The sequence below is a fragment of the Carcharodon carcharias genome, chromosome 8, assembly GCF_017639515.1.
Source record: "Carcharodon carcharias isolate sCarCar2 chromosome 8, sCarCar2.pri, whole genome shotgun sequence".
NCBI lineage: Eukaryota > Metazoa > Chordata > Chondrichthyes > Lamniformes > Lamnidae > Carcharodon > Carcharodon carcharias.
In genome coordinates, this window is record NC_054474.1 from 166163116 (window position 1) to 166188196 (window position 25081).

Consider the following 25081-nt stretch of genomic DNA (forward strand, 5'->3'; position numbering starts at 1 on the left):
CATTTTTTCCACAATTACTTACAACCCCCCAGAACCGTCTCGCTTTTAGATTTCATCTTCCTCTGCAGACAAGGTTTTTTAAAAACCTCAATTAAACTACCACATATAACCATTGTAACACAAGGACACAGAATTCAATATGCAAAATCATTTCAGAAACAACAAAACTAAAGCCGCTGAAACATCTACCTATATGCAAGGATTCAACCCTAGTTGCCCTGTGCCACGTGCCAGTGTAAAACTACTCCAATGTTGCATATAAATGTAACTCATAAAACCTGAAGGGTGGGGCATGGATTTTAACGAATAATCACATAGTTCCTATTTAATTAATGGGAAATTCCATATAACTGGCCAGAACGGATCCAAATGACAGCTCACAGCCAGAAACAGAAAACCCACATAACAAATCACGAGCAACTCTTGAATTGTCTCGCACATGCCACAACGTTGCCACTGGTGCTGCAAGACTACCTTTACAAAAACAGGTGAACATCCCACGACACCATCACAATTGTTGAGGTCCTACAAAGAATGAAAGCACATTTTCATGCAAAGATCAGTGCATCCTACAAACGTATTAAGTTTCTGAAAAAAAAAACAACTTGACGTTCAGACTTTTAAAATGGTCTTCATTATTCACTGAAATGCAAATCTGGACTATTCGATGCAAGTCTTGGCATTAGGGGCTGAGGAAAAGGAAACGGCAAAAGTAGAATAACAATTCACTACCTATGACTAACGTCCACTACAAACAAATTAAGCGCTCTCAGTAAACTGTCAGATTGGAAATGCAGCAAATGTAATAGATGTAATAAATGTAAATGGCCATTCTAATTTTCAATGCTGTACGTACAAAAATAAAAGCAGTTTCCAAAAATCCTGAACCGACACAACCGCAAGGTAAACGGATTTCCTTTTTATATGGAGTTACGTTGCCACATGAGCACACAATAGATTTTTTTTTTAAATCTATAAACAGAGATTATCAACTGTTATACAAGAAAATGTTATTTGCATTATTTGGCAAGAATTTTGTGGCAACCCAATTTAACCTAAAATACAATATTCATGCCACGACAATATTTATCATCTTTCCAAACGCTTCATATTCTCTCTCTTGACATCTGCTACCACGAACGCATCACGTAATATGATACAGGAGACAGCAGTGCTCTGATACATCCTGGGAAGTAACCTGGACAAGTAACGGAGCACTGCTTACTTTATTCTGGTCAGTCCCAAACTCCAAACAGCAATGATCAATGATCAGCAGCAATAATGGTCTGGATACAAAACTCTCCTTAAGAGTGGGTTTCAGAGTACTCCGATTCTGCTACTGGACTCAAAACCAAAATACCATCATTAAAAATCTCACCATGGTAAATCGTGAAAATAAATTCAATAAATCTGGTAATCTGTGGGACGGCAGGGAAACAAAACGACAATGAAAGCATTTTGATAAAAAAAAAACACAACAGGTTCAAATTACTCCTAATGCACTATGAACTGGAAAATCACCCATTGTAAAAACAATCAGGGCAAAACTGTTTAGGTAATAGATGTGGGATCACCCACATCCCCAGAATTTTTTTTTCTAAATAGCAATAGTCCTCTATGATTTTCCACCTCCGAGAATGCTAAAAGTAACTATTATGACCCCAGCTCGGTTTGGGAAACACAGTAAAGGTTAGGAATTAGAGATAAACCCAAGGATAGTTCTGGCTTGCATGCCTTAGTATTAAAGCACATGTATATTTATCCACTGAATTATGGGGGTGTGTAGGGAGAAACAAAAACTTTCAATCCTTTTTAAATTAACTTATTTTTCCTATGTTATTTGTTTACTGGTGCCTCCTATAGCAATTAGCATTCACTGCAAAAAATGTGCGTAAAGTGAATCACCCATGGTTAATTAAGGAAGTGAAGGATCATATTTAATTGAAAGAAAAGGCATACAATGTTAAGAAGATTAGTAATAGGTCAGAAGATTGGGAACATTTTAGAAACCAGCAAGGGATGACTAAAAGAAAGAGGTTGAAAATAGATGACAGTAAGCTAGCTAGTAAAGAAATATAAAAACAGACAGAAAGAGCTTCTACAAGTTTATAAAAAAGAGAGTAGCTAAAGTAACTATTGTTTCCTTAGAATTTAAGCCTGAATAATTAATAATGGGAAACAAAAAAATGGCAAAGAGTTTGAACAAATCTTTTGCATCTGCCTTCACAGTAGAAGACAATAAAAACATCCTAGTAAGAGTAGAAGATCAGGGGCAAAAGGGAGGGAGAAACTTAGAACAAGTACAATTAGAGAAAAAGTACTTAGCAAACGTATGGGACTAAAGACTGACAAGTCCCCTGGACCCGATAGCCTGCACCCTCGGCTGTTAAAAGAAGTGGCTGCAGAGATAGTAGATGCATTGGTCGTAATCTTCCAAAATTTCCTAGATTCTAGACAGAACCTAGTGGATTCAAAAATCACAAATGTAACATTCCTATTCAAGAAAGGATGGAGACAGGAAGCTGGAAACTATAGGGCAGTTAGCCTAACAAATGTCATCTGGAAAATGCTGGAAATCATTATTAAGGCATTAGTAGTAGGACATTTAGAAAATCATAATACAATTAAGCACGGTTGTATGAAAGGGAAGTCGTGTTTGACAAATGTAACAAGTATTACCGATGAAGAGGAAATCAATAGATGTAGTGTACAAAGGCATTCAATAAGGAATCACATGAAAAGTTACTGCAGAAGAGCTCAAGGTTTTAGGGGGTGATATATTAGCATGAATAGAGGATTGCCAAACTAACAGAAAACAGTGGGTCAGGATAAAGCAGTTATATACAGGTTGGTCAATGCTGCAGACTCAGCTATTTATAGTTTTTTTTATTCGTTCATGGGATGTGGGCATCATTGGTTGGGCCAGCATTTATTGCCCATCCCTATTTGCCCTTATTCAGAGGGCATTTAAGAGTCAACCACATGGCCATGGGTCTGGAGTCACATGTAGGCCGGAGCAGATCAGGACGGCAGGTTTCCTTCCCTAAAGGACATTAGTGAACCAGATGGGTTTTTACAACAGTCGGCAATGGTTTCATGGCCATCATCAGACTTTTAATTCTAGATTTTTATTTAATTCAAATTTCACCATCTGCCGTGGTGGGATTCAAACCCGGGTCTCCAAAGAATTACCCTAGGGCTCTGGAATAATAGTCCAGTGACAATACCACTGTGCCATCACCTCCCCAAATAATCCATAACAATGACTTGGATGAAGGATCAAAGTGTATTGTAGCCAAATCTGATGATACAAAGATAGGTGAGAAAGCAAGTTGTGAGGAGGACACAAAAAGTCTGTAAAGGTTAAGCGAGCAAGCAAAAATTTGGAATATGATGTGGGAAAATGTGAGGTTATCCACTTTGGTGGCAAGAAACATATTAAAATGGAAAGAGACTGCAGAATGCTGTGCTACAGAGGGTACCCTTGTACATGAAACAAAAAGTTAGCATGCAGGTACAACAGCAAGTAATTGGGAAGGAAAATGGAATTTTGCCTTTATTGCAAAGGGGATGGAGTATAAAAAGTAGGGAAGTCTTGCTACAACTGTACAGGGCATTGGTGAGACAATACCTAGAATACCGCATGCAGTTTTGGTCTCATTATTTAAGGAGGTATATAGTTACCTTGGTTGGTTAGCTCAGTTGGCTAGATGGCTAGAGTGTGATGCAAAATGACATGTGTTCAATCCCCATACCAGCTGAGATGGCTCATGACCTCCTCATGGAGGAGGCCTGTCTCCTTGCCTTGCCCCAGGTTTATTGTGGATTGGTGTCCCTCAAGCTATATAACCAATTGATTCTCTCGAATGGACTGAGATGCCTTTGGTCTTTTGTAGACCAAAGCTAGCCACCATGGCTGCGTTGAAGGCAGTTCCTTAGATTGATTCTTGGGGTGAAGTGGATATGTTATGAAGAAGAATGAGATGTGATTTTATTGACACCTATAAGATTCTGAGGGGTGTTGGCAGGGTAGATGCGGGGAGGAGGTCCGCACCCCCCCCTCCCCCGCCCCTCTCCCCCCCCCCCCCCCCCCCCCCCCCCCTCCCCACCATGGGAGAATCTAGAACTAGGGACACCGTTTCAAAACAAGGAGTCACCCATTTAAAACGGAGAAGAGGAAGATTTTTTTTTCTCTCAAAGGGCTGTGATTCTTTGGAAATCTGTACCCCAGAGAGCTGTGGAGGCTAAGTCATTGGATATATTCAAGGCTGAAATGATTTCCACTATGGTTCAAGAATTTAACGGTTATCTAATGCCACACCCAGCCTTCTTCCCATAGCCCTGTACTACTTCTTTTTCTGATAACAACCCAATTTCCTCTTTAATGCCTCAATAAAACTTGCCACTACACCACACTCTTACACAATGCATAACCACTCACTGCATGAAAAAGTTTTTCCTTATGTCACCATTGCTTCTTTTCCCAATTATCTTAAATCTATGCCCTCTTTTTCTCAATTCTTCCACCAATGGAATTACTCTGTCCAGATCCATGATTTTGAATACCTTTATCAAATCTCCTCTCAACCTTCTCTTTTTGAAAAGACAGTCCTAACTTCTCCAATCTATGTAATTGAAGTTACGTAGCACACAGAACGGGAAGTGATCACACGTACTTCAAGGCATCTCAGGTTTTATACAAAAGATATTTGGGCTCTCATCATTTAGCACCAGCATCCTTGGATAATTAACTCTTCTGCCATTCAATCTCTCCTGTCTTCCACCCTATCACAGGCCTTTTGTCCTGGTCGCACTCAAAACCTATTACATTTCGAACTTTTCCTGATGAAAGGTCACAAGCCTGAAACATTAATTCTGCTTCTCTCTCCACACATGCTGCCATAACCCGCTGAGTGTTTCCAGCATTTTCCGTTATTTTATTGGCAATTTATAAAGGCACGGACAATTACTCTATTTAGATTCCCAACCTATGCTGAGTTAGATGATCACACGTGGGACATAATACTTGTCCCTTCCATCTCAGGCTAGCGATGTGAAAAATCTGTCAGGTTTCCCGCCTCAAATACTAACGACCTAAGCTGACAAGTTCATGTATGACATCAACAGGATCAGACTAGGCTGTGATGCTCTTTACAGTTAAATAGCCTCACAATCTACACTCACTCAAGAAAAGTAAGCATTTGTGAAATGTATGATAGAACATGTTCCACAAGAGTCAATGTCTTCAAGAGGAGGAGGGTAAATTACTCTGGGCCATCATTACATTTTATAACACCAAATCTTTCCAACAGGTTATACAAAAGTGGATACTGACCTAAATACTTTATGAAACATAACCTTTATCAGGAAGAGTTTTGCAAGGAATGCATAATACTTCACAGACTGAAATACTTCCAGACTTAAGAAACTGAAGATCTAAAAAACTGGATGGCAAAGTAGCAAAAAAAAACTTACAATCCAAGATCTGACAGAGACACGTCAACTACATACACTACAAAGGCACTTGTAAAAGTAATTTAAATTATATATCTCCCACTACTGACGCTGCTCTCAAAAATATACACGTAAAATTATATTCATGCAAGACACTATCATAACTAAACTTGTGGCATAGCACAGAAGCTTATCAGTTGGGCTTACAACAGAAATTTGCAATTTGGCATGGTCACCAATGAAGTGCATGATCCCTGTATTTGCCACTAAAAAAAAAAAACATTTTGTAGATAACTAAAATATTAAGTGTGCTATAAGAAACTTTCCCCAAAGCAATTCTAACATTTTACAGTAATAAGCTTTATTTTGAGGACTGAGGAGAGAAAAAAAAACCTCACTGCACTACGCAGGGTTTAACTTAATTCCTAGACTTCAGCAAGCTAATAAAAGTGATACCATAAAGCACGGTGCAAGTATGTGGAATATCAATTCACGAACTGCTCCAATAAAAAGCTGGGCCTTCGGAAACAGTGGAAATAAAATCCAAGGTATTTCTGTATTGAACTGCAATAAAGCTGCCTATGTGGTGGTGGTGGTGGTGGGGGGGGGGGGGGGGGGGGAACTGGCCAGGTTTAAATCAGATGCAACAGTAAAGATGCAGGATGGCAAATATGGGGACACTACATAATAAAAAAAATGCTTCCTAGGCTCAATAAAAGCCACAATGGAGAGGAGATTGGGGGGGGGGGGGGGGGGGGGGGGTCAAGATAAATAAAACATTTATAAATGTAAGGGGGGGGGGGGGGGGGGGGTGAAATTCAGACAATAAATTGATTAAACGTTAAAAGCCTGAAGGCCTCTCTCTCTCTGCCTTGCATGAGTCCAACAACCAACACAAATATAGATATTATACACATTTAAATGTCATAAATCTCTTCAACTTTACAGAGAAATCCCAGCCCAGTGAAACTTTTGTTATTAAAATGAAACACACACACACACAACAACCAAAAAAAAAAACACAATATAAACTTAACTGTTAATTGCGGCACCTCGTCTCTCCGTCTGACACAAAAGCAGCTTTTCATGGCCAAACCCCCACCCTCTCCCTCCCTCCCTCCCCCCAAACCAACCAACAACCCCCCCCAACCCAACCCCCCCCCCCTCCAATATAAATAATTAATAAAAAAAACACAAAAGACACGAGTCAGTAGAGGGGCAGCCAGTCCCCCCCCCTCCCTCCCTCCCTCCTCCCTCCCTCCCCTCCTCTCACCCCTCACCCCTCACCTCCCCCTCTCTCCCTCCACCTCAGGCCTCAAGCCTCGGGCTTGCGTCAAGCCGTGCGCCGGGCCGACAAGCACAGCGCGCGCCTGATGGGAGGTGGGTGGAGGTGGAGGGGGAGAGGTGGAGGGGGGGGGGGGAGCCGAGCCGCCGGCAGTGAGGAGGGAGGGGAGAGGAAGGAGGAGGGGGAATAAAACACAACGGGGAAAACGAGGAGGATAAATCCTTACCAAATTAAAAAACAAACCAACACTCGCGACTAGCGGCTGGTTAGAGGAGGAGGAGGAGGAGAGGGGGGTGGGGGGGGTGGGGGGGTGGAGGTGAAGGGAAACCCAGGTTATCTCTCCCCCCTCTCACTCTCTGTGTCTCTGTCTCTTCAGTAAAGACCAGCGGCGGCGGTTTGACTTTTAACATTCGAATTAAAGGAGCCGGATCTCCCCCCCCCCCCCAACCTCCCACCTCCTTTTGCTCCTGCGCCGTCCTCCCCCCTCCCCAGGCAGCACGAGACCAGCTGTCAATCACTCCCCCTCCCTCCCCCCCCCCCCCACAGGCAGCACGAGACCAGCTGTCAATCACTCCCCCTCCCTCCCCCCCCCCCTCCCCAGGCAGCACGAGCCCAGCTGTCAATCATTCCCCCCTCCCTCTCCCCCACTCCCTCACTCCCTCTCCCCCACTCCCTCCCTCCCTCTCCCCCACTCCCTCCCTCCCTCTCCCCCACTCTCTCCCTCCCTCTCCCCAGGCAGCACGAGAGCCCAGCTGTCAATCATTCCCCCCTCCCTCTCCCCCACTCCCTCCCTCCCTCTCCCCCACTCTCTCCCTCCCTCTCCCCAGGCAGCACGAGAGCCCAGCTGTCAATCATTCCCCCCTCCCTCTCCCCCACTCCCTCCCTCCCTCTCCCCCACTCCCTCACTCCCTCTCCCCCACTCTCTCCCTCCCTCTCCCCCACTCCCTCACCACCCTCCCCCCCCCCCCCCCCCCCCCCCACCCCCAAACCCCACAGGACTCAGGGGTTCAGGCTGACTGAACCCACACCAGCTCATCATCCCTCTCTGCTGAGGTGGGTCAGTGGGCTGGCACACCTCCGCACCTCTCCGCTGTGGGAGGGGGGTGGGGGGGGGGGGGCGCTCCAGGTCCACAGACCTCCAGGCTGATCCTACTCCGGGGGGGGCAGTGTTGAGAGGGGTGTGGGGTTGGAGCTGGCACGCCTCCTCACCTTTCTGCTGCAAGAAGGTCTGTGGGGGCTCCAGGCTGATCCTACTCCGGGGGGGGGGCAGTGTTGAGAGGGGTGTGGGGTTGGAGCTGGCACGCCTCCTCACCTTTCTGCTGCAAGAAGGTCTGTGGGGGCTCCAGGCTGATCCACCTCCGGGGGGGGCAGTGTTGAGGGGGGGTATCAGACGACCGCCCTGCCCTACGCAAGAGGTCCCACATTCCGAAGAAGTGCACAGGAGTTCCCCCTGGTGCATCCTGGCCCATGTTTATCCCTCAATCGACAAAACATATCTGGTTATTGCTATTTGCGGGAACTGTCTTTACACCAATTGGCTGCTCCATTTCCTACATTACAACAGTGACCCTACTTCAAAAGGTAATTCATTGGCCGTAAAGCGCTTTAAGACATCTTGTGATTGTGAAGGGCCCTATATGAGTGCAAGTCTTTTTTCATTTCCCTTGTTTAGGGTGCTGCCTCTTCCAGCCTACATAACACCAATCCTGCAATGAGTAACTCACCTCCTGACTCCCCAAAGCCTGTCCGCCATCTACAAGGCCCAAGTCAAGAGTGTGATGGAATACTCCCCACTTGCCTGGATGAGTTCTGCTCCCACAACTCTCAAGAAGTTTGACAGCACCCAGGACAACGCAGCCCACTTGATTGGCACCACATCCACAAACGTTCACTCCTTCCACCACCAACACACAGTAGCAGTAGTGTGTACCATTTACAAGGTGCACTGCAAGAGTTCACCAAGGCTCTTTAGTCAGCACCTTCCAAACCCACGACCGCTACCATCTAGAAGGACAAGGGCAGCAGATAGATGGGAACACCACCACCTGGAAGTTCCCCTCCAAGTCACTCACCATCCTGGCTTGGAAATATATCGCTGTTCCCTCACTGTCGCTGGGTCAAAATCCTGGAACTCCCCAACAGCACTGCGGGTGTACCTATACCACATGGACTACAGTGGTTCAAGAAAGCAGCTTATCACCACCTTCTCAAGGGCAACTAGGGATGGGCATTAAATGCTGGACCAGCCAGCGAAGCCCATATCCCATGAGTGAATAAAAAAAATCACTGGACTCGAAAAGTAATTTTCTTGTGTATGCTCTCTAATAAAGTATCTAAACATTGGATTATTCTGTTGCTGCTACAATCACAAAGTTTGTTTATGTCAAGCCGAAATAACATTTTCAAAGTGACTGGGACTCAGCAGATACATGTGCACACATATATGGGTTTAAAAGTTGGAGTTAAGTATCATTCCAAAAATAAAGGAAGTTCCAATTATTTAAGGACTTGAAATGGGTCTCAATCTTTTGATTGCATATGTATAAGTTTCACTGTTAACAATTTCCTTATGTTGACAGATCTGCCTTCTTTCCTCATTAAATAACTGATGAAAGGAGTCCATAAAAAACAACAAATAATCCCAAATCAACCAGATCTCCATTTTTTCCCCCAGAGTGTAGCTTTGAGTTAAGAAATACATATAAAATGTGAGTACTTATGGAAAGCTGGCAATACCAAGGATATGTTAGGTATGAAAACTGTGATTAAATAAGAATGAGACTGATCAGAAACAAACTTAAACAGGTCACTCAAAATCTAGAAATAATTAGGCCCCATTTTAACTCCAGATCAGTTTTGGGTGGGTGAACGGAAGTTAGAAATTCAAAAACGTACTGGAAGAGAGTCAGTCTGCAATCTGGTCCCACGTTTAAAATTAATATTTGCAGACAGCAACAGCATCCCTTGTGACTCCAAAATGGGGAAAAAGGGCTTGAAACAGAGAGAGTGATAGAGAGAGAGGAAGGAACAGTAAAAAGAGAAAGCAACAGGGAACAGAACTACCACTGACTATTGCAAGAGGGGAGGGAGTTGAAGTACTATTGGTGGGTCTCAATAGCAGGGAGCAGAGCCAGAATTGGTGCACTCTCTCTCCTGACTGCCAACTTCAGTCTAAACTCTGACTGCTGATTCCAAAAACAGAGAAAGCTCGGAAAGATAATTATAGACAGAGGAGATTTAAAATGAGCCTTGGGAGCCAGTACCGATTTTGGAAGGGAAAGTTGTTGGGCCAGCTGTTGCTCTATTTATAACTTGTTAAAAGAAAACTTTGGCACTAAGGTTTCACGGTTGTACTATTCAGGTTAGAACTTTATACTGCACATATGTGATAATGCTTGTCAGGAAGTGAATTAGAAGGTAGTAATCTTATCAAGACATTTCAATTATGTCATAAACCACAAGAACAAAGCTTGGTTTACAACAATTTTCTAAACCACACAAAGTAATTGCAGCTTTAAATTTACATCCATGCATCCCTTATTTGTATAATATTATATAATCCACCTGTAACACAATATACAATATATCATGAAGGTCGTGGGGGCAGTTTCTTTTATGTTCCATTTTGCTGTAAGACCAACACACGTAAGGAGATATTGAGAGCCAGGGCTGATTGCCCAAGATCGAGTTTTGGATGGATCATAATTTTCTCCAACTCAACAGAGAAGACTGACCTTTGTCTTATTCATTTCTGCCAGATGTATCCTTGCGTCTGACACGATCACTCACTAAGGCCAATTGCTCAAGGTGACTTAGATAATTTGCAAATGTAATGCCCTGTTCAACTATGAGTTGAGTTTCAAGCTATATGCCCCATTGATTACTAAAACCACTTACTTCCACCTCCACGACATTTTCTTAGAAATCTATCACTGACCTCCAGCTAGCCCCTCAAGTTCCATGCAACACAAACTCCAGTCTAACCAAAATTGTGCCATATGTACCCCGTCCCACACCAAGGTCTGCTTGCCCAAACGCTGCAATGATGTCCCAGGCGTGTCTTTGATGCATGTGCTGCTCCTTCCAATCCATCAACATTGGCAGAGCCTTTAGCTAAATCAACCCCACCCTTTGCAGCTCTCCCCCTACACCCCCAATTCCTTCTATTTCTTGCTCAACCTTTTAAAGTTTGGTCAAAATCTTTGCTTTCCACTGTACATTCCGTCATCTTTCCAACTCTTTTACAGTTGCTCAGTGTCCGCCCCTCCTGTGTAAAATCCTTAGCGATGTTTGCAACATGGTGTAAACAAAAATTATCATTGTATCCAATACACAATGTTTTCCAAACTGGGTCATTGGTTATATCATCAAATTCTGCAAATTAGGTGAAATAACAATCTGTATAAAATACATGTAGATACATAAATATAGTTACACTCGCAAAAGAAACATCAAACATGTAAGAAAAAGTCTAAGAATTGTTTACACTTCTAAACCCATGGTGTACAGGGATTGCAAAGACTACCAAAAAAATGTTGCACCAAGGTAAGCAAACTCACTAAGCTGGACATTAAAAAAAATTATCTTAAATTATACGAGTGTCCTTGAACAAGAAATCCTGCTGATTTGTATTTCTCTTTTTGATGACAAAGTATACTGAACAAATTCAGAAATTTGTTCATTTAACCTGTTCAAAAAATGGGCAATTTCAAGTGAGTGCGAATTCAGTATGTAAGTAAATCAATATTTTAATATTTTTCATTAAAGATTTTCATAAAAACACATAAATATCAAAAACAGAAGAAAATAGCATTTGCTATCAAAGGCACTAACATTCTTCAAGACACTATTCTGAGGTGTCAACAGTTCCCTTCGATCCTTTCAAGCTATAATTGTACCTGCATCATTGTTCCTAGGTACCATGGTGAACTTTGGGGCATTGTTTACTACATTAGGGAAACAATTGATGCAATGTCTTGATCTTTGGAGAAAAAGCAGTCAGCACGCCTGGTGCTATTTTTAAATGGATGAAATTATGTGCAGCAAGCATAATGATTCTTTGCCATGAGATGTGGCATCATATTACTGTTTTGCAAACACAGGAATAAAGGATTTGAAAAACACTTTTCAATAATGGGAGTGCCTCTTTAAAGCATTTGTATTCATTATATTAAAATGGATTTAGTAATTATCCATTGTTCAGAATATTAGAAAAATCAAGAGCAAGAACAGGCCATCTAGACCATTGAAGCTTACTCTTTTAACATTATGCCTTGCAAACTTTTAATTATGGGGAGGCTCGCTGTAAGTGTCTCCACCTATGCTAGCCTCTCAAAAATGATGTCAACTATGAATGAACAAATCAACTTGAATTTGTACTTTTCCACATTCTCAGTGTTTTTTAAAGTGTTGGTGTGTGCACAGCAAAATCCCACAAGCAGCACTGAGATAAATGATCAATGAATCTGTTTTGGTGATGTTGCTTGAAGGACGAATGTTGGCCAGGATGTCAGGAGAATTTCACCCTTCCTCTTCTAATTGTGTCATGGCATCTCACAAGAATGTATCTGAACAAGCAGATGGAGCCTTGATTTAACATCTCATCCAGAGATGGCTAACCTAAAGAAAGTCATGTTATGATTGTAGAAACATGGCTGCATTAGTATATGGCAACAGAAATAACATGCCGTTATGTCAATAATTTCAGAAATGTAAAATTTGCTAACAAAGGTTTGACAACATTGGGGATTCCCTGATCACCTTTCATCCCATCATAGACTTCTTGGCAACTGGGGATACCAGTTTGAAAAATTATGCTGGGCATGTTCATTAGCCATGATATCTTCCTAATAATGCTGTTTTTATTTTTAAAACCAAACAGTGCAAGAATAGCCTTCTACTTTACCCAACCCTTCAAGATTACAGCTTAGAAAAAAATCTATTTTCCCCAATAGAATAGAATGGTGGATATGTGAAATAAACCTCCATAGAAGGCAATTGATTCGGAGTTAATTGTCTAGCCAGTTTCCACTCCCCTGCACTTTTCCTGTATCTTTTCATATTTTTAAACACTTATCAAATTTCCTTTTAAGTGTTGTTATAGTCTTTATCATAATTACGCCTGGAGATGAAATAATCCTAGTCCTTAAAACACTTGGTGTGAAGAAGAAATTCTAACTTCCCCCTCATTCTTATAATGATGATTCAAATTTGATACCTCCTTGCGACCAACTGCTCGTCTGTGGAAGCTATCTCTCATCTCAGAAACTTTTGAAATTTTGAAAATCTCAAATAATGATGGTCCATTTACAGGCGAAGAATATGAAAAGGCAAAGCTACCATTACAGGTGCCTGTGAGGATATGAAAGGCAAAGTAACTATATTGGGAGTACCAAGCTTCCCAACATGTGTGATAAAGGGAAGAAACGCAGAAACTCAACCCAGCAACACTAGTGCAACTATCCTGACAAATATACAGAACAGGTATGTGGCTACACTAATAGCATGGATTTCTATTTGGCAGATAGCTGGTGATGGAATTTTAGTGATTTTCCTAAGAATACAGCCAAGTGAAGGGACATCATTCTTTTGTAGGCATTAACTATTTCATTCAGTTGCAGAATGTTAAAGTTAATTGTAGTCTGATCATCCATAAGAATAACCAATAACTTCCTGAATTTAATTGTTTCTCATGGGGCCTATTAGCTTGGTACAATTGTTTATATGACGCCCATGTGTTTACCCTTTTGGGAATATATAATGGAAGGTTCCTCTCCCATGGTATGCAGCCTAGAGCAATCAGCCTAAAATGTGTGAGTTGACTCACAGAGTAACAAAGCGTTGCTCGAAATTTTAAAACTAACAACACCCTGAATCTGACTTGGCAATTATAAAATACTCTGTGAGGATGAAAGTGTACTTGGTACACATTAAATGGGATTTTCTTTCCTTCCCTTTTGAACACAATCAAGTACTTTGCATGCTTTTAACCAAATTGAGTGCCTTACAAATAGCACTCAAATGAAGAGTCACTGAGAACTCCCTTGGTTATGATGATAACTGGCTGAGCATCCACTTTACCTTGTTTGGTTCAGTACATTTACAAACAGTAGAGTTAATCTAAAATAATTTAATAACCGGCTGGAATTGCATAAACAGTGAAAACTGAACCAATCCAACCATGAAGGCTGGCAGTTTTTTTTTACAAAAATGGGAGACGGGCAGTAATTGTGGAAAGCTAATTTCACAATAGAAACAATACACCTTCTACTAGATGGAGTCAGGTTCAAGCAAGTGAAAGGTCAACTCACCAAGAAATACAGAGTACAGCTGGTGTTGGAGACAATTCTGTAGATGGTGAATTCAGCTCCATGCATTTGAAAGCACATGATTGTTTGGCTTGCAGTAAAGAAAATTGGCCTTTGGTGAGACATGATTCCCCTATAACAGGTGAGCACAAATAGAAACTGCTTACCCACTTTGAGGAGATTCCATTGAAATCTGTAGGCCGAGACCCCATAGAAGACTTGGGTGGCATACCAGCTGCAAGAAATGAAACTGGTTTAGTTGGTTTGGACATCCTTACTTGCTTACCATAATTGTTATGATAAATGTGATTCAGCAACTGTAAAACAATGAAAAATAGCATGGACTGTTAATCTGATATCCTGATCAGATTATAGTAAGAACTTACTATACACCATCCTGTCATTCCAAAGGAAACAAAAAGAATTCAATCCCAGGGGCATCAAAGTCTCAACATTGCCCTCTGTACTACCAGTACAACATGAAGCTGACTATAGCTCATTTTCAAGAGGAAATACTCATCATGGATGCTGAAGAGGTAGAGGAAGAGCTTGATAAAAGTCTAGCTGTTCCTGAGCAGAATCCTATAACGGTCAGAGACCCTGCTGAGTTACTTTGGCATTTCAACCTCATGGGACCAATATAATAAAGCAGGAGACACCCCATGGGCTGAATTTTACGGGGTGGGGGGAGGGTGGTGATGTATTCCTCATCCCCTTAACAAGCTGAGAGTGGGACATCTGCCTCTCATCTGATCGGCCGGCAGCTCTAGCTATCCCAGCAGCAGCAGTACTAAGTGGTGGGTGCTGCTGGGATTTCAAGCGGGCCCTGTGAAGAAGAGCAATGGATCCCAAACTAAGGTAAGGCCCAGGCCTTTAGACCAGGGAGGGATCGGGCATCCTAGGGAAATGCCACAGTAACGGCTTGGTTGCTATTCTTATTCAGGGAAACACAGGAGCCATTTTGCACAGAGTGTTGTCCTACAAACATGCTTTTAGGCGATGTTGGTTGAAGGATAAATACAGGCCAGGAAACTAGGAGAACCTTGAGTAGTGCCATGGGATCTCATATGTCCAACTGAGCAGGGAGACAGTGCCAAAATGACAGTATATATCTCAGTGCAACACTGAAACATCAGTTTAGATTATGTGCTCCCTCTTGAATGGGCTTGAACCCATGACCTTAGGACTTAGATTTAAGAGTGCTACCATGGCTGACCATTTCTAATTGGGAACTGAAAGTACTTAGCTATATCTAGAAAAGGCAGAAAACTGGGATTTTAAAAAAATATTCATTCATGGGGTGTGGGTTTTGCTGGCTGGGCCAGCATTTAATGCCCATCCCTAGTTGCCCTTGAGAAGGTGGTGGTGAGCTGCCTTCTTGAACCACTGTAGTCCAGGTGGTGTAGGTACATTCAGAGTGATGTTAGGGAGGGAGTTCCGGGATTTTGACCCAGTGACAGTGAAGGTAGAGCTGTCATCACTAACAAAATGTCAGAGCAGGCTTGATGAACCACATACCTTACCCCTTTAACATCCATAACAAACACTAGGGGCTTGGTTTGATGTCTCCACTGAAGAAGAACAACTCTTGACACGACAACATTTTCTCTTCACAGATCAGCAAGCAGTGGAAGCTTCACACCATAGTTAATTGTAAGATATTTGGTGAGGCCAATGTGGGTAGATCTTGTCCTTCCATTGTTGGAGGACATGAGTTTACCTCTTCAGTCTCTTCAATCCCAGATGTTCCTTTTACATCACACATAACTAGCGACAGTGCTGGCAGACAGGACAGGTGGAGGGGAAGACACCTACCCAGTGACTTTTGACCCTGAATCTACCTTGAACCTGGGCATCAGGGCCCAGCTTACACTGAAAGGAATCTCAGTGGGCCTCCTTAGAGGAGGGATTCTCAATCTGGCGCTATTCAGATGCAACTGGGCTTTGGCACCCATCTAATCACCCATTAAATTGAGCATACAGGGCAGTTTCATCTTTGCACCAACACCAAACCTAAGAAATGTGAGTATGCTCCAAGTGTCATTGGTCCTTTTCTCATCTTAGACACAAATTTATGTCCAAAGAAGATGCCTCCTTAAGAACATGAAGGTGCTGCAGATATTGAGGCTACATAAAAGGAATCAGGAGAAAGGTCAGGAATGTTTACAGGTGGGTTATGAAGCTCTGCCCAACAAATGGTCCAAGATGGTAAGAAGTCATGAGAAAGAATAAAAAAGAACAATTAATGCTGTACTTCCAAAACAAAATTCTGCTTGAATGAGATTAATTACAGTTAAAGGCATGTGTTAACTTTTCTACCATGTCAGATGCCCTTCCTCTCAGCTATTTACACAAATGAGTGACTGCTATTTTGAACATCTAGGTGGGAAATTTCTATGGCTTTATTAGTTTCTTCTGGCAGTCAGCTGCATGCATATGGATCAATGCTGTCATCCAATATGTAAACAAATTAGACTAGAATCATCTGGTGGAATCATACCAGATTTGTACAAAGTTCAATAACTGGTGGGAAAAAGGACATTTTACCCGCTGGCCGCAATTGTGGGTTTTTGCAGCGTATCATCCCATTCCTGGTGCGTCCCACCTCATTAATAATGCATTTCGAGGAAATACGCTGGATAGCTGGCAGGGCAGCCCCTGATTTGCCCACCCTGCTGCCTCCTCAGGCCTTCAGGAATCTGGGTGCCATATTTAAAGGGCACCCCTGCACAGAGCCCGCATTCCCTAAGGTTTCGGAAGCTGCTGGAAAGTCAATGGCTACCAAAGGGAGGAAACATAATGCCCTCAAATTCAGTGACACCTCCCTTTGGCGCCTACTGGAGCAGTGGAGGCCCGCTGTGAAATTCTCTACCCCTGCTCTGGCGAAGACCAGCAAGCAAGGTCACCAATCCAGCATGGGAGGCAGCAGCAGCGGTGGTCAGCGCCAACGCCCTGCAGAACGGGACAGCCACCCAGTGCCGAAAGAGGATGAATGATCTCTTCTGTTCCGCCAGGGTAGGTCACTCTTCTCATTAGTCTCAACTCTCACACACACAAGCCCATCACGCACCCACAGGGATCTCACTCACTGCCAGTTCAAGAAGCAACACCACTCACTCTCTCACGCACACCTTCATCTGCCTTGTGGATCGTGTCCTCATCCCATCCATGGCACCGCTCACTACCCACACATGCCAGGCATCCTTCTCATCTAGCCTGGCAGGAATCCTGCTTCCACTCTATCCACCTGTCTTCATGCAGGACAAGCTGGCACACAACTAAAGGGAGAAGCCGCAGACTGGTGGAGGAATGTTTGACATCAAGGTCCTCGCAGACTTTGAAAATAGAGTAATCGAGCTGGCCGGCGATAGTCTGTATCATTCCTGTGCTGACACTGAGGTCAACGGTGCTCAACCAAGTGAGGTTGGAGCAGTGCATCATCCAATAGACAACCATGCGGTGAGTGAGTTCCCCTGTTCTGCGGTGTCCTGCCATGCACTAATTATCTCTCCTTGCTTTCGCAGGCACATCTGGGAAGCAGCTGAGAGGGTCCAGGAGCCAGATGTTTAACTCAAGCTCCAAAGACACCTTGGGAGAGACATGTGATGACACCCTAATTCAAGGCCTGGCACAATGCTCACCATCCACCATCCACCAGCGCGGAGACACGCACGTTTATGGGACCTAGTTCCACAGTAGCCTTGGGGTCACAATCTGGTGAGCACATCGCACTGTCCGATCCACAGCAGGTGATGGCAGCGACTCCCCAGGCTTCTGTCACTCGGAGGACTGCTGGAGGCCAGAAAGTTGCTGAGTCTTAGTCAGATGACGAGCCTCTGGACTCGGTTGTGTCACAGTTGCTGGAGCTGCAAAGGCAAGCTCAAGAACACCAGGAAGGGATGTCTGCTGTACTCTTCAGATTGCAAGGCACGATGGAGGAGTCTGTCTGCCTCAGACTGAGGTGATAGCGCCAGCATGCCAACACACTGAGGTCAACACTGGTAGGACGATGGCTGCCATGGAGACCTTGGTCCAGGACATGGGTCCTGCACTGCTGTGCAGGCTGACATCCATCACTGATGCCATAGTTGGCCTTCAACAGTCAACTTGAGGGAGGTGTGAGGCAGCTCGATCTCACTCCAGCTTCTCCTCAAGGAGTCAGCCTGGGGTCCTCGGGCACCCAAAGGGAAGAGGATCAGCAGGTGCACACCCCAGGACCCTCCATCCAGGTGACTCCAGAATTGTCCAGCTCATTCAAATCCCTCTTCCGTGACCCCAGCAGATCCAGCTCCACAGACCGAGGAGGGTGTCACTGCCGCATAGCAGGACCCTGAAAGCAGGCCGGGGCCCTCCAGGTCTCAGTCTTCCAGAGGACTCCAGTCAAGGCCATCACAGACGGTGCATAGTAGTCAGCAGGCTGCCTCCACATCCGCTGTGGATGTCGAGGGGGCACCAAGACGTGGCAGCAGCAGGGTTAGGAAGGTTAAGAAGATGTAACTCTTTTGTTAGTTGCACAGCCTGGGCACGTGTATGAATTGCTTGTACTTAATGTTCACTATTGCAAATAAACTCCCAAGAATGTCTCCTTGTTATGTTGGGCAGTGTTTGTGTCACTCAGGATGTGAAACCCTAGTTCAGCCACAAGGTAAAGGCAGATGTCTGGGTCCAGGGCCTCTTCCCTGTGCAATGTATAACCCCCAGACCAAAGTGATGGTCCGGCTTCACACTCACTGGACACATTACTGATGCCTGCACCTCGCTGGTGCTTGTCATTGCTGCCAGAATGTCGTGGGCAGGTGTCACAGAGTTCCACCATTCTCTCTGTGTGCTCTCAGCACCTTTGAGATGAGGCTGATCCCCCATCTCTTCAGCACCTGTGACCGGTGACGTTGTCCTCCTGAAGGGGTCAGGTGCTGAAGGTGGACAAAGCATCAAGGGCATTTAAAGTTTCATGGCTGCATCTCCATGATATGACCCTGATCACAGAGCACAAGCGAGATACCCTCAGCCAGACAGGAGTCAGACGTTCACAGAGGCTATGTGAAGATCTATGAAGTGTCCTCACTTCACGTCATCATCATCCTTCTGGAATCTAGTGACTATTAGGGCCTCCACTGCATCTCCATGACATGAGCCTGAGCGCTGAGGGTATGTGCGCTGCTATCAGCCACACAGGAGCCAAACGTTCACAGGTGCAGGTGAGGATGTCAGGACTGTCCTCGCTGCATCTCAACCTCACCCTCCACGAACCTTGCGGTTATGAGGGCCTCCCAAGCACGCCTGCCTCGTCTGACCAGTGCGATGGCCTCACCATCAGCATCTTCAACTTCAAGGACCTCATTACCATCATCCCCTCCGACATCCTCCTTATTGGAGGATACATGCAGCTTTGCCATCTCCTTCTCAGCCAGTCCTCCCCCCCGTTGCAGCACCAGGTTGTGGAGAGCGCAGCAAGTGCCGATGATGCGCAGCATCTTCTCGGGACAGTTTTGCAGTCTCCACTGGACCTGTCGAGGCACCGGAACCTCGTTTTCAAAATGCCTATTGTTTGCTGCACCAAAGTCCAGGTCGTGGCACAAGACTTGTTAGACCGTCGCTTTGCTCTGGCCACCGTATAGGCATCATCAGCCACGTCTTCTGTGGGCAGCCCTTATCCTTGAGGAGCCAACCCTGCAGCCTCTCTGGACCCCGGAAGACGTCAGGGATCTGAGACCTGCTAAGGGTGTAGGAGTCGTGGATGGTCCCTGGGAATTGTGCGCAGACCTGTAGGTTGCGTTTGTGGTGGTCACACACCAGCTGGACATTCAGCGAGTGGAAGCGCTTGCAGTTAACGTAGTTGACTGCTTGTTTCCATGGAGATCTAAGTACCACGTGAGTGCAGTTGATGGCATCCTGCACCTGTGGAAAAGAGATCTGCACAAATCCCAGCGCTCTTGCTTCCTGGTTTTCCAGATCCCAGGCAAAATGTAAAAGGTTCTGTGCCTTCATGAAGATGGTGTCCATGACCTCCTGGATACACTTGTGCCAGGAGGTTTGCGAGATCCCACACAGCTCACCTGTAGTGCCCTGGAAGGAGCCACTGGCATAAAAATTGAGCCTGCCGTGACTTTCACAGCCACTGGCAGTGGATGCCCTCCATGACCCCATGGCGCAAAATCCTGCAGCAGGTGACTGACCATTTCCTTGGACATGCCCAGTCTTCTGCAACGCTGGTTCTTGGTCACCTGCAAGAATGACAAGCACCGTCTAACAGACCCTGGGCGAGGCACATGCATGAGACGGCTCGCTATGGATCTTCAGCTGCGTGCACAACAGGCCCTGCCACCCCTTCATCTTGAGGGAGGTGTCCCTCTCTTTGCTGAATCAGGAGCCTCCGTCCCTCTCTTCTTCTCTGCTCCCTGTAAGCCATGAGGCTCACTGCGAAATCACCAGGCTCCTGATGTTCTCCTCCTGCAGGATCAAAGAGGGAGACGTGTGGGTTAGTATAGGTGTCCTGAGAACCTCTGTTGGTTAAGATGAAGGTCCCTTCATGCATGCAAGAGAGTGCTGGTCACCACTTGGATGGTCAGTGTGTAGAGCACTTCACAGCCGTCCGAAACCCCACCCACCTCGGCCCCACTCCACCTGACCGATTGGCAGCAGCTTTGCCCCCTGGACTGCAGGCTGTGCTCTCAGCTCAGGCACAGGCATTCTCCTAACCCACACTGCAAGGCTGCACTGTTAGCTGGAACCATGATGGATACTGGTCCAAACCTGAATAAAGACATTGCAAGGGGCTGTGAGCACCTCCACCAGTGACTGCGCCATGGTCGCCTTTCACAAGGGGATTGTACAACCTGCCCGGTCGGCCAATTGTTCGGCTGCCCCCTAGAAACCACATTAATTTGCAGCCTGTGCCCCAGGGGTGAAGAAGTCTAGAGCATCTGGTGGCCCTTTCAAGCTTCTGCGTTGCTTGAGTGGGCAGAAAAGCTTCAGAGGCTCCGACTGCAAGCATGTCAACAGAGCTGCTGCTGAACGGTCTCAGCTGCAGACGGATGCTTTTGACAAGCTTTTCCAAGTACTTGGCCGCTTCCCTCACCCTCCCCCACCCCCTCACCCCAACACCTCCGGCGTGTGCTCAAGAATTTCCTTCAGTCCCCGCTCCCTTACCATCCCCCCCCCCTCCAGTCCCCTTCCACGGTAGGTCAGACCCACACTGGAGACCTTGCCCCGGCACTGCACTGGAAGCCAGCTGGACTTGCCTGTGCCCCTGGTGAAACGTGGCGCCTCTTCCTCGATGCCCTACGGGTGATGTTCCGCAAGCGTGGCACAAGGTTGTGCGCTCTCACCTCCGAGTTCCTCTCAAAGCTCAGCTCGCCAGGTGCACTCCTTTTAAAGGCAGTCATGCTGTTCTGAAGCCACGCCGACGTGGACGGTAAATTTGACGTGGGGCACTGATTCCGACCAGCAGGGCGTCTAATGAGATGCAAATGTATTACGATGACATTCCTGGTGAGCGGTGGTGATAAACGCAACCTGCCATTGACAGGTGGAGCAGACGAATGCAAACTGGTTTCACGACGGCATAAAACCGATTCTTGGCCCCCCTCGCCATATTGATCCACCCCCCACCCCCGCCTTGATGCCTGATGCCAACAGGGCTGGAAAATTTTGGCCATTGGTTCGCAGGCAATGCCTCTCCACCTCTCAGCTTTCCTGAGTGTTTTAATATGGAGGAGGATGCTCTTGAATAAGGTACTTACATTAAAGTTATTATTTTTTTTAAATTTTGATGTTACAAAGTGGCCTGTATAAATGGGTAGCCTGGTGCTCTGAGGTTTTGCATCATTTCAGTTCGCTGGTACAACTACATGGTTGTCACAGTAAAAAAGGAAGACTTTATATAGTGCCTTTCATGTCATCATAACATTCCAAATGCTTGCAGCCAATTAATTATTTTGAAATGTAGTCACTGTTATGCAGGCAAACAAGGCAGCCAAGCTCCTCACAGCAAGGATCCACCACAGGAATGATATAAATGACAAGTATTGTACTTTGTTTGTATTAGTCAAGGGATAAATATTGGTTAGTACATCAGGAGATCTCCCTCACTCTTCTTCATCCACCTGAACAGACAAATATTTCAGTTCAACATTTCATGCAAAAGACAGCGTATCCAGCAATGTGATTCTCCTCCAGCACTGAGGCGTCATCTTAGATTATTTGCTCAAGTGCCTGGGGGAAGGCTTGAACCCATGATCTTCTAACTCAGATGCAAGCGTCCTCCAAATGAACCAAGTTGAAAAAGTGGTAGTGGTAGTGGCAGTCAGGCAGCAAAGGCATTTTGATCCCTGCCAGTCTAGCACTACTTGCCCCACTCACATGACAGCCTATTTTAAAATCAAGCATCCCAGGTCTGGGTTTGGAGGTCCAATGTTTTGAATCCTCTGATTTCAAACCCAAAATCAGCCCCCCACGTTTGAAGAATGACTCTTTAAGTTTCAGGTCTTTATATATTTTGTAAATAAATTGCTCATTTAAAAAAAAATAGGGTTCATATATAAAAAAATTTAAAGTATAAAATGCTAAACTCAAATGAATGGGTCTCTTGTATAATGATACTTTATTTGTCATGACCAAGTGGCATTTTAAGTTTCTCTCTATGAGAAGCCAATTAATTGAGCGTCACTGACAACTTGATTAAACGGAAAGGGCACCAAGTTTCAGTCCCTGAAATTGCCTGTGCAACGCAGTTGTTTACATTCATTTAAATAAAGCCCTTGAAATCCCGGAATGAGTATATGAACTGGGGTTGTATTTGAATTTACTATAATCTTCGCTTTGTCTGGATTGAGGGCCTGATCTAAAAACGAATTGCTTACTTTGGCACGTTCAAGCTGGTGCACCCAAGATGACGTGCTGTTAAACGCTGGAAAGTACTTCATGTTCATCACCTGCAATTGTGCACAGGGTGAGTTCCTGATTCTCTGTTGGACTGATGCGCAGGCACTTTTCTGCAAGGAGGGAGAACTGGGTGAAGATTTTTATGCACTTTACAACTGCCTGGACAGAGATTAACAGCCCATCTTCTCAACTTCGGCCTCTGAGAAGGTTTAAGTATTTTCCCAGTATTTTTTTTTGAATGGGGTGGAGGCCGAGGGCATTGGCAAATTGGCCCCAATCTCAGCAGTGTGAGGCCTGGGAGATTTTACCTCCAGTAAAATCAGAGAGCCAGTACAGTACTTTCCCAAAACCTGAGGTGAGCAGGAGGGGAATCACGAATGGCAAGATACTGTCACCGAGGCTTAAACAACAGTCCCTAACACTCTGGTATAAAGGCAGTTCTGGGGGCCTTTGTGATTGAGGGCAGGGGTGGTGCATATTACCAGGGAGGAAGCCCGGAGCAGGGGAAACCTAAATTTTCTCGCTGGAGCTCAACAACAGCTTCCCCACTCACTGCGGTTAAATTAGCATCGAAGCTCAATCTCCACGTTCAAAGAAGGATTCTAACCTTCCCTTAAATAAAAACAAAAAAACTGCGGATGCTGGAAATCCAAAACAAAAACAGAATTACCTGGAAAAACTCAGCAGGTCTGGCAGTATCGGCAGAGAAGAAAAGAGTTGACGTTTCGAGTCCTCATGACCCTTCAACAGAACTTGAGTGAATCTAAGAAAGGGGTGAAATATAAGCTGGTTTTAAGTGTGTTGGGGGGGGTTGGTTTGGGTGGGGGGAGAAAAGTGGAGGGGGTTGGTGTGGTTCCCTGTTGCTCAGAAAAGCAAAGAGGAAGATGCAGAAAAAGAGCATAACCTTGATGGGTAAGATCCCTCGGGCAATTTTAACTGCCCCCCCACCCCTCGGTTTTGGTTTCCACCAGGGCGGACAGAATTAAAGACGCCCCCTTTTATATGAATTGAAATGAAGACCCGCTAAACAATGCGATTAAGCAATTCAGTCAGTGCAATGACAAAGACAAAAGAGACTATGGCTGGAGTAATATCACTTTTCATCGATCTCTGAGCAACATTCTATTGCTTCTTATGGAACAAAACAATAAAAGAATAGCACATTGATTTTCATGAGAAGAGTGAGCTTATTTCTTTACAACAGCATCATTGTTCCATTCATCCATTGACATAGTTGAATTGCTACAAGGCAGGAACTTTTCACAATATAACTAGCAAAATAGTTCCCTCCACCAGACAAAGGCACATCCTGTCAGCTGATTGCAGAGCAATGTGACACTGATTTACAAGCTCCATAAAGCTACAAATATTGATGCTATCTCTTTCAATAAAAATAACCTGTAACAGACAGACTCTACAGTATAGGACTGATTTAACAGTTATTGTCAACTAAGCATGTGAAAACTCTGGTGCATTGTTTCAATCAACTTCACTGCCTCACACAAAGTGTTCCTAAAGGCCCGAGAAATTACACGCTAAGCACTATATAGCATTCTTCTATTTCCACTAAATTTTTACAAAAGAGTAACTAAGGGGCTATCCTAAATTATAATATGTAAGTATATCAGCTATGCTATGCTGTGACACAATATGGTTGTAATTGGTTCTTCAGCTAGCATTCTAACACTGGTCCATAGAGTGATTTAACTTAATCTCTCCACCTTAACTCAGTACACAGGTCCTCATGTGATGTGCCAACACACTGCCATGGTATGATACAACTTCAGCGAACACCCCTCTTTATGCATGCTTCCCATATGGAAACCTTTGGGACCACTCCTCCCTCTCAGTCAGAAATGGGTTCAAGTCCTGCTCCAGAGACTTGAACGCCTAAATCTTGACTGAGCACTGCAGGAGTCATTTGAGGTGCTTTCTTTCAGATGAGACTTTAAGACTAGACCTCTCTTGCCCTACCAGGTGGACATGAAAGATTCCATGGCAATGTGTTGAAGAGTAGGACTCCCTAATGTCCTGGTGAATATTTATCCCTCAATCAACATCACTAAAACAAATTGGCTGGTCATTATCTGGCTGTTGTTAGTAGGATCTTGCTGTGTGCAAAATGGTTGAATCATCTCGGTTGTTAGCAGAA

General features: G+C 44.8%; 1 protein-coding gene across 2 annotated transcripts in view; it reads right to left on the reverse strand.

Moving 5' to 3' along the window:
- The window catches only part of mvb12ba (multivesicular body subunit 12Ba), a 172080-nt gene extending 165060 nt beyond the window's left edge, over positions 1 to 7020 (reverse strand). The window contains exon 1 of one of the 2 annotated variants that reach the window (XM_041194178.1): positions 6966 to 7020. Coding sequence is in view for 1 of the 2 variants with exons in the window: in XM_041194177.1 (XP_041050111.1) it covers positions 6492 to 6542 (51 nt within the window). In the remaining variant the exon portion in view is untranslated. Of the gene's footprint in view, positions 1 to 6491; positions 6568 to 6965 lie in introns of those variants that run through there. The other variant, XM_041194177.1, reaches the window with a different exon arrangement.
- Positions 7021 to 25081: the final 18061 nt, after the last annotated feature.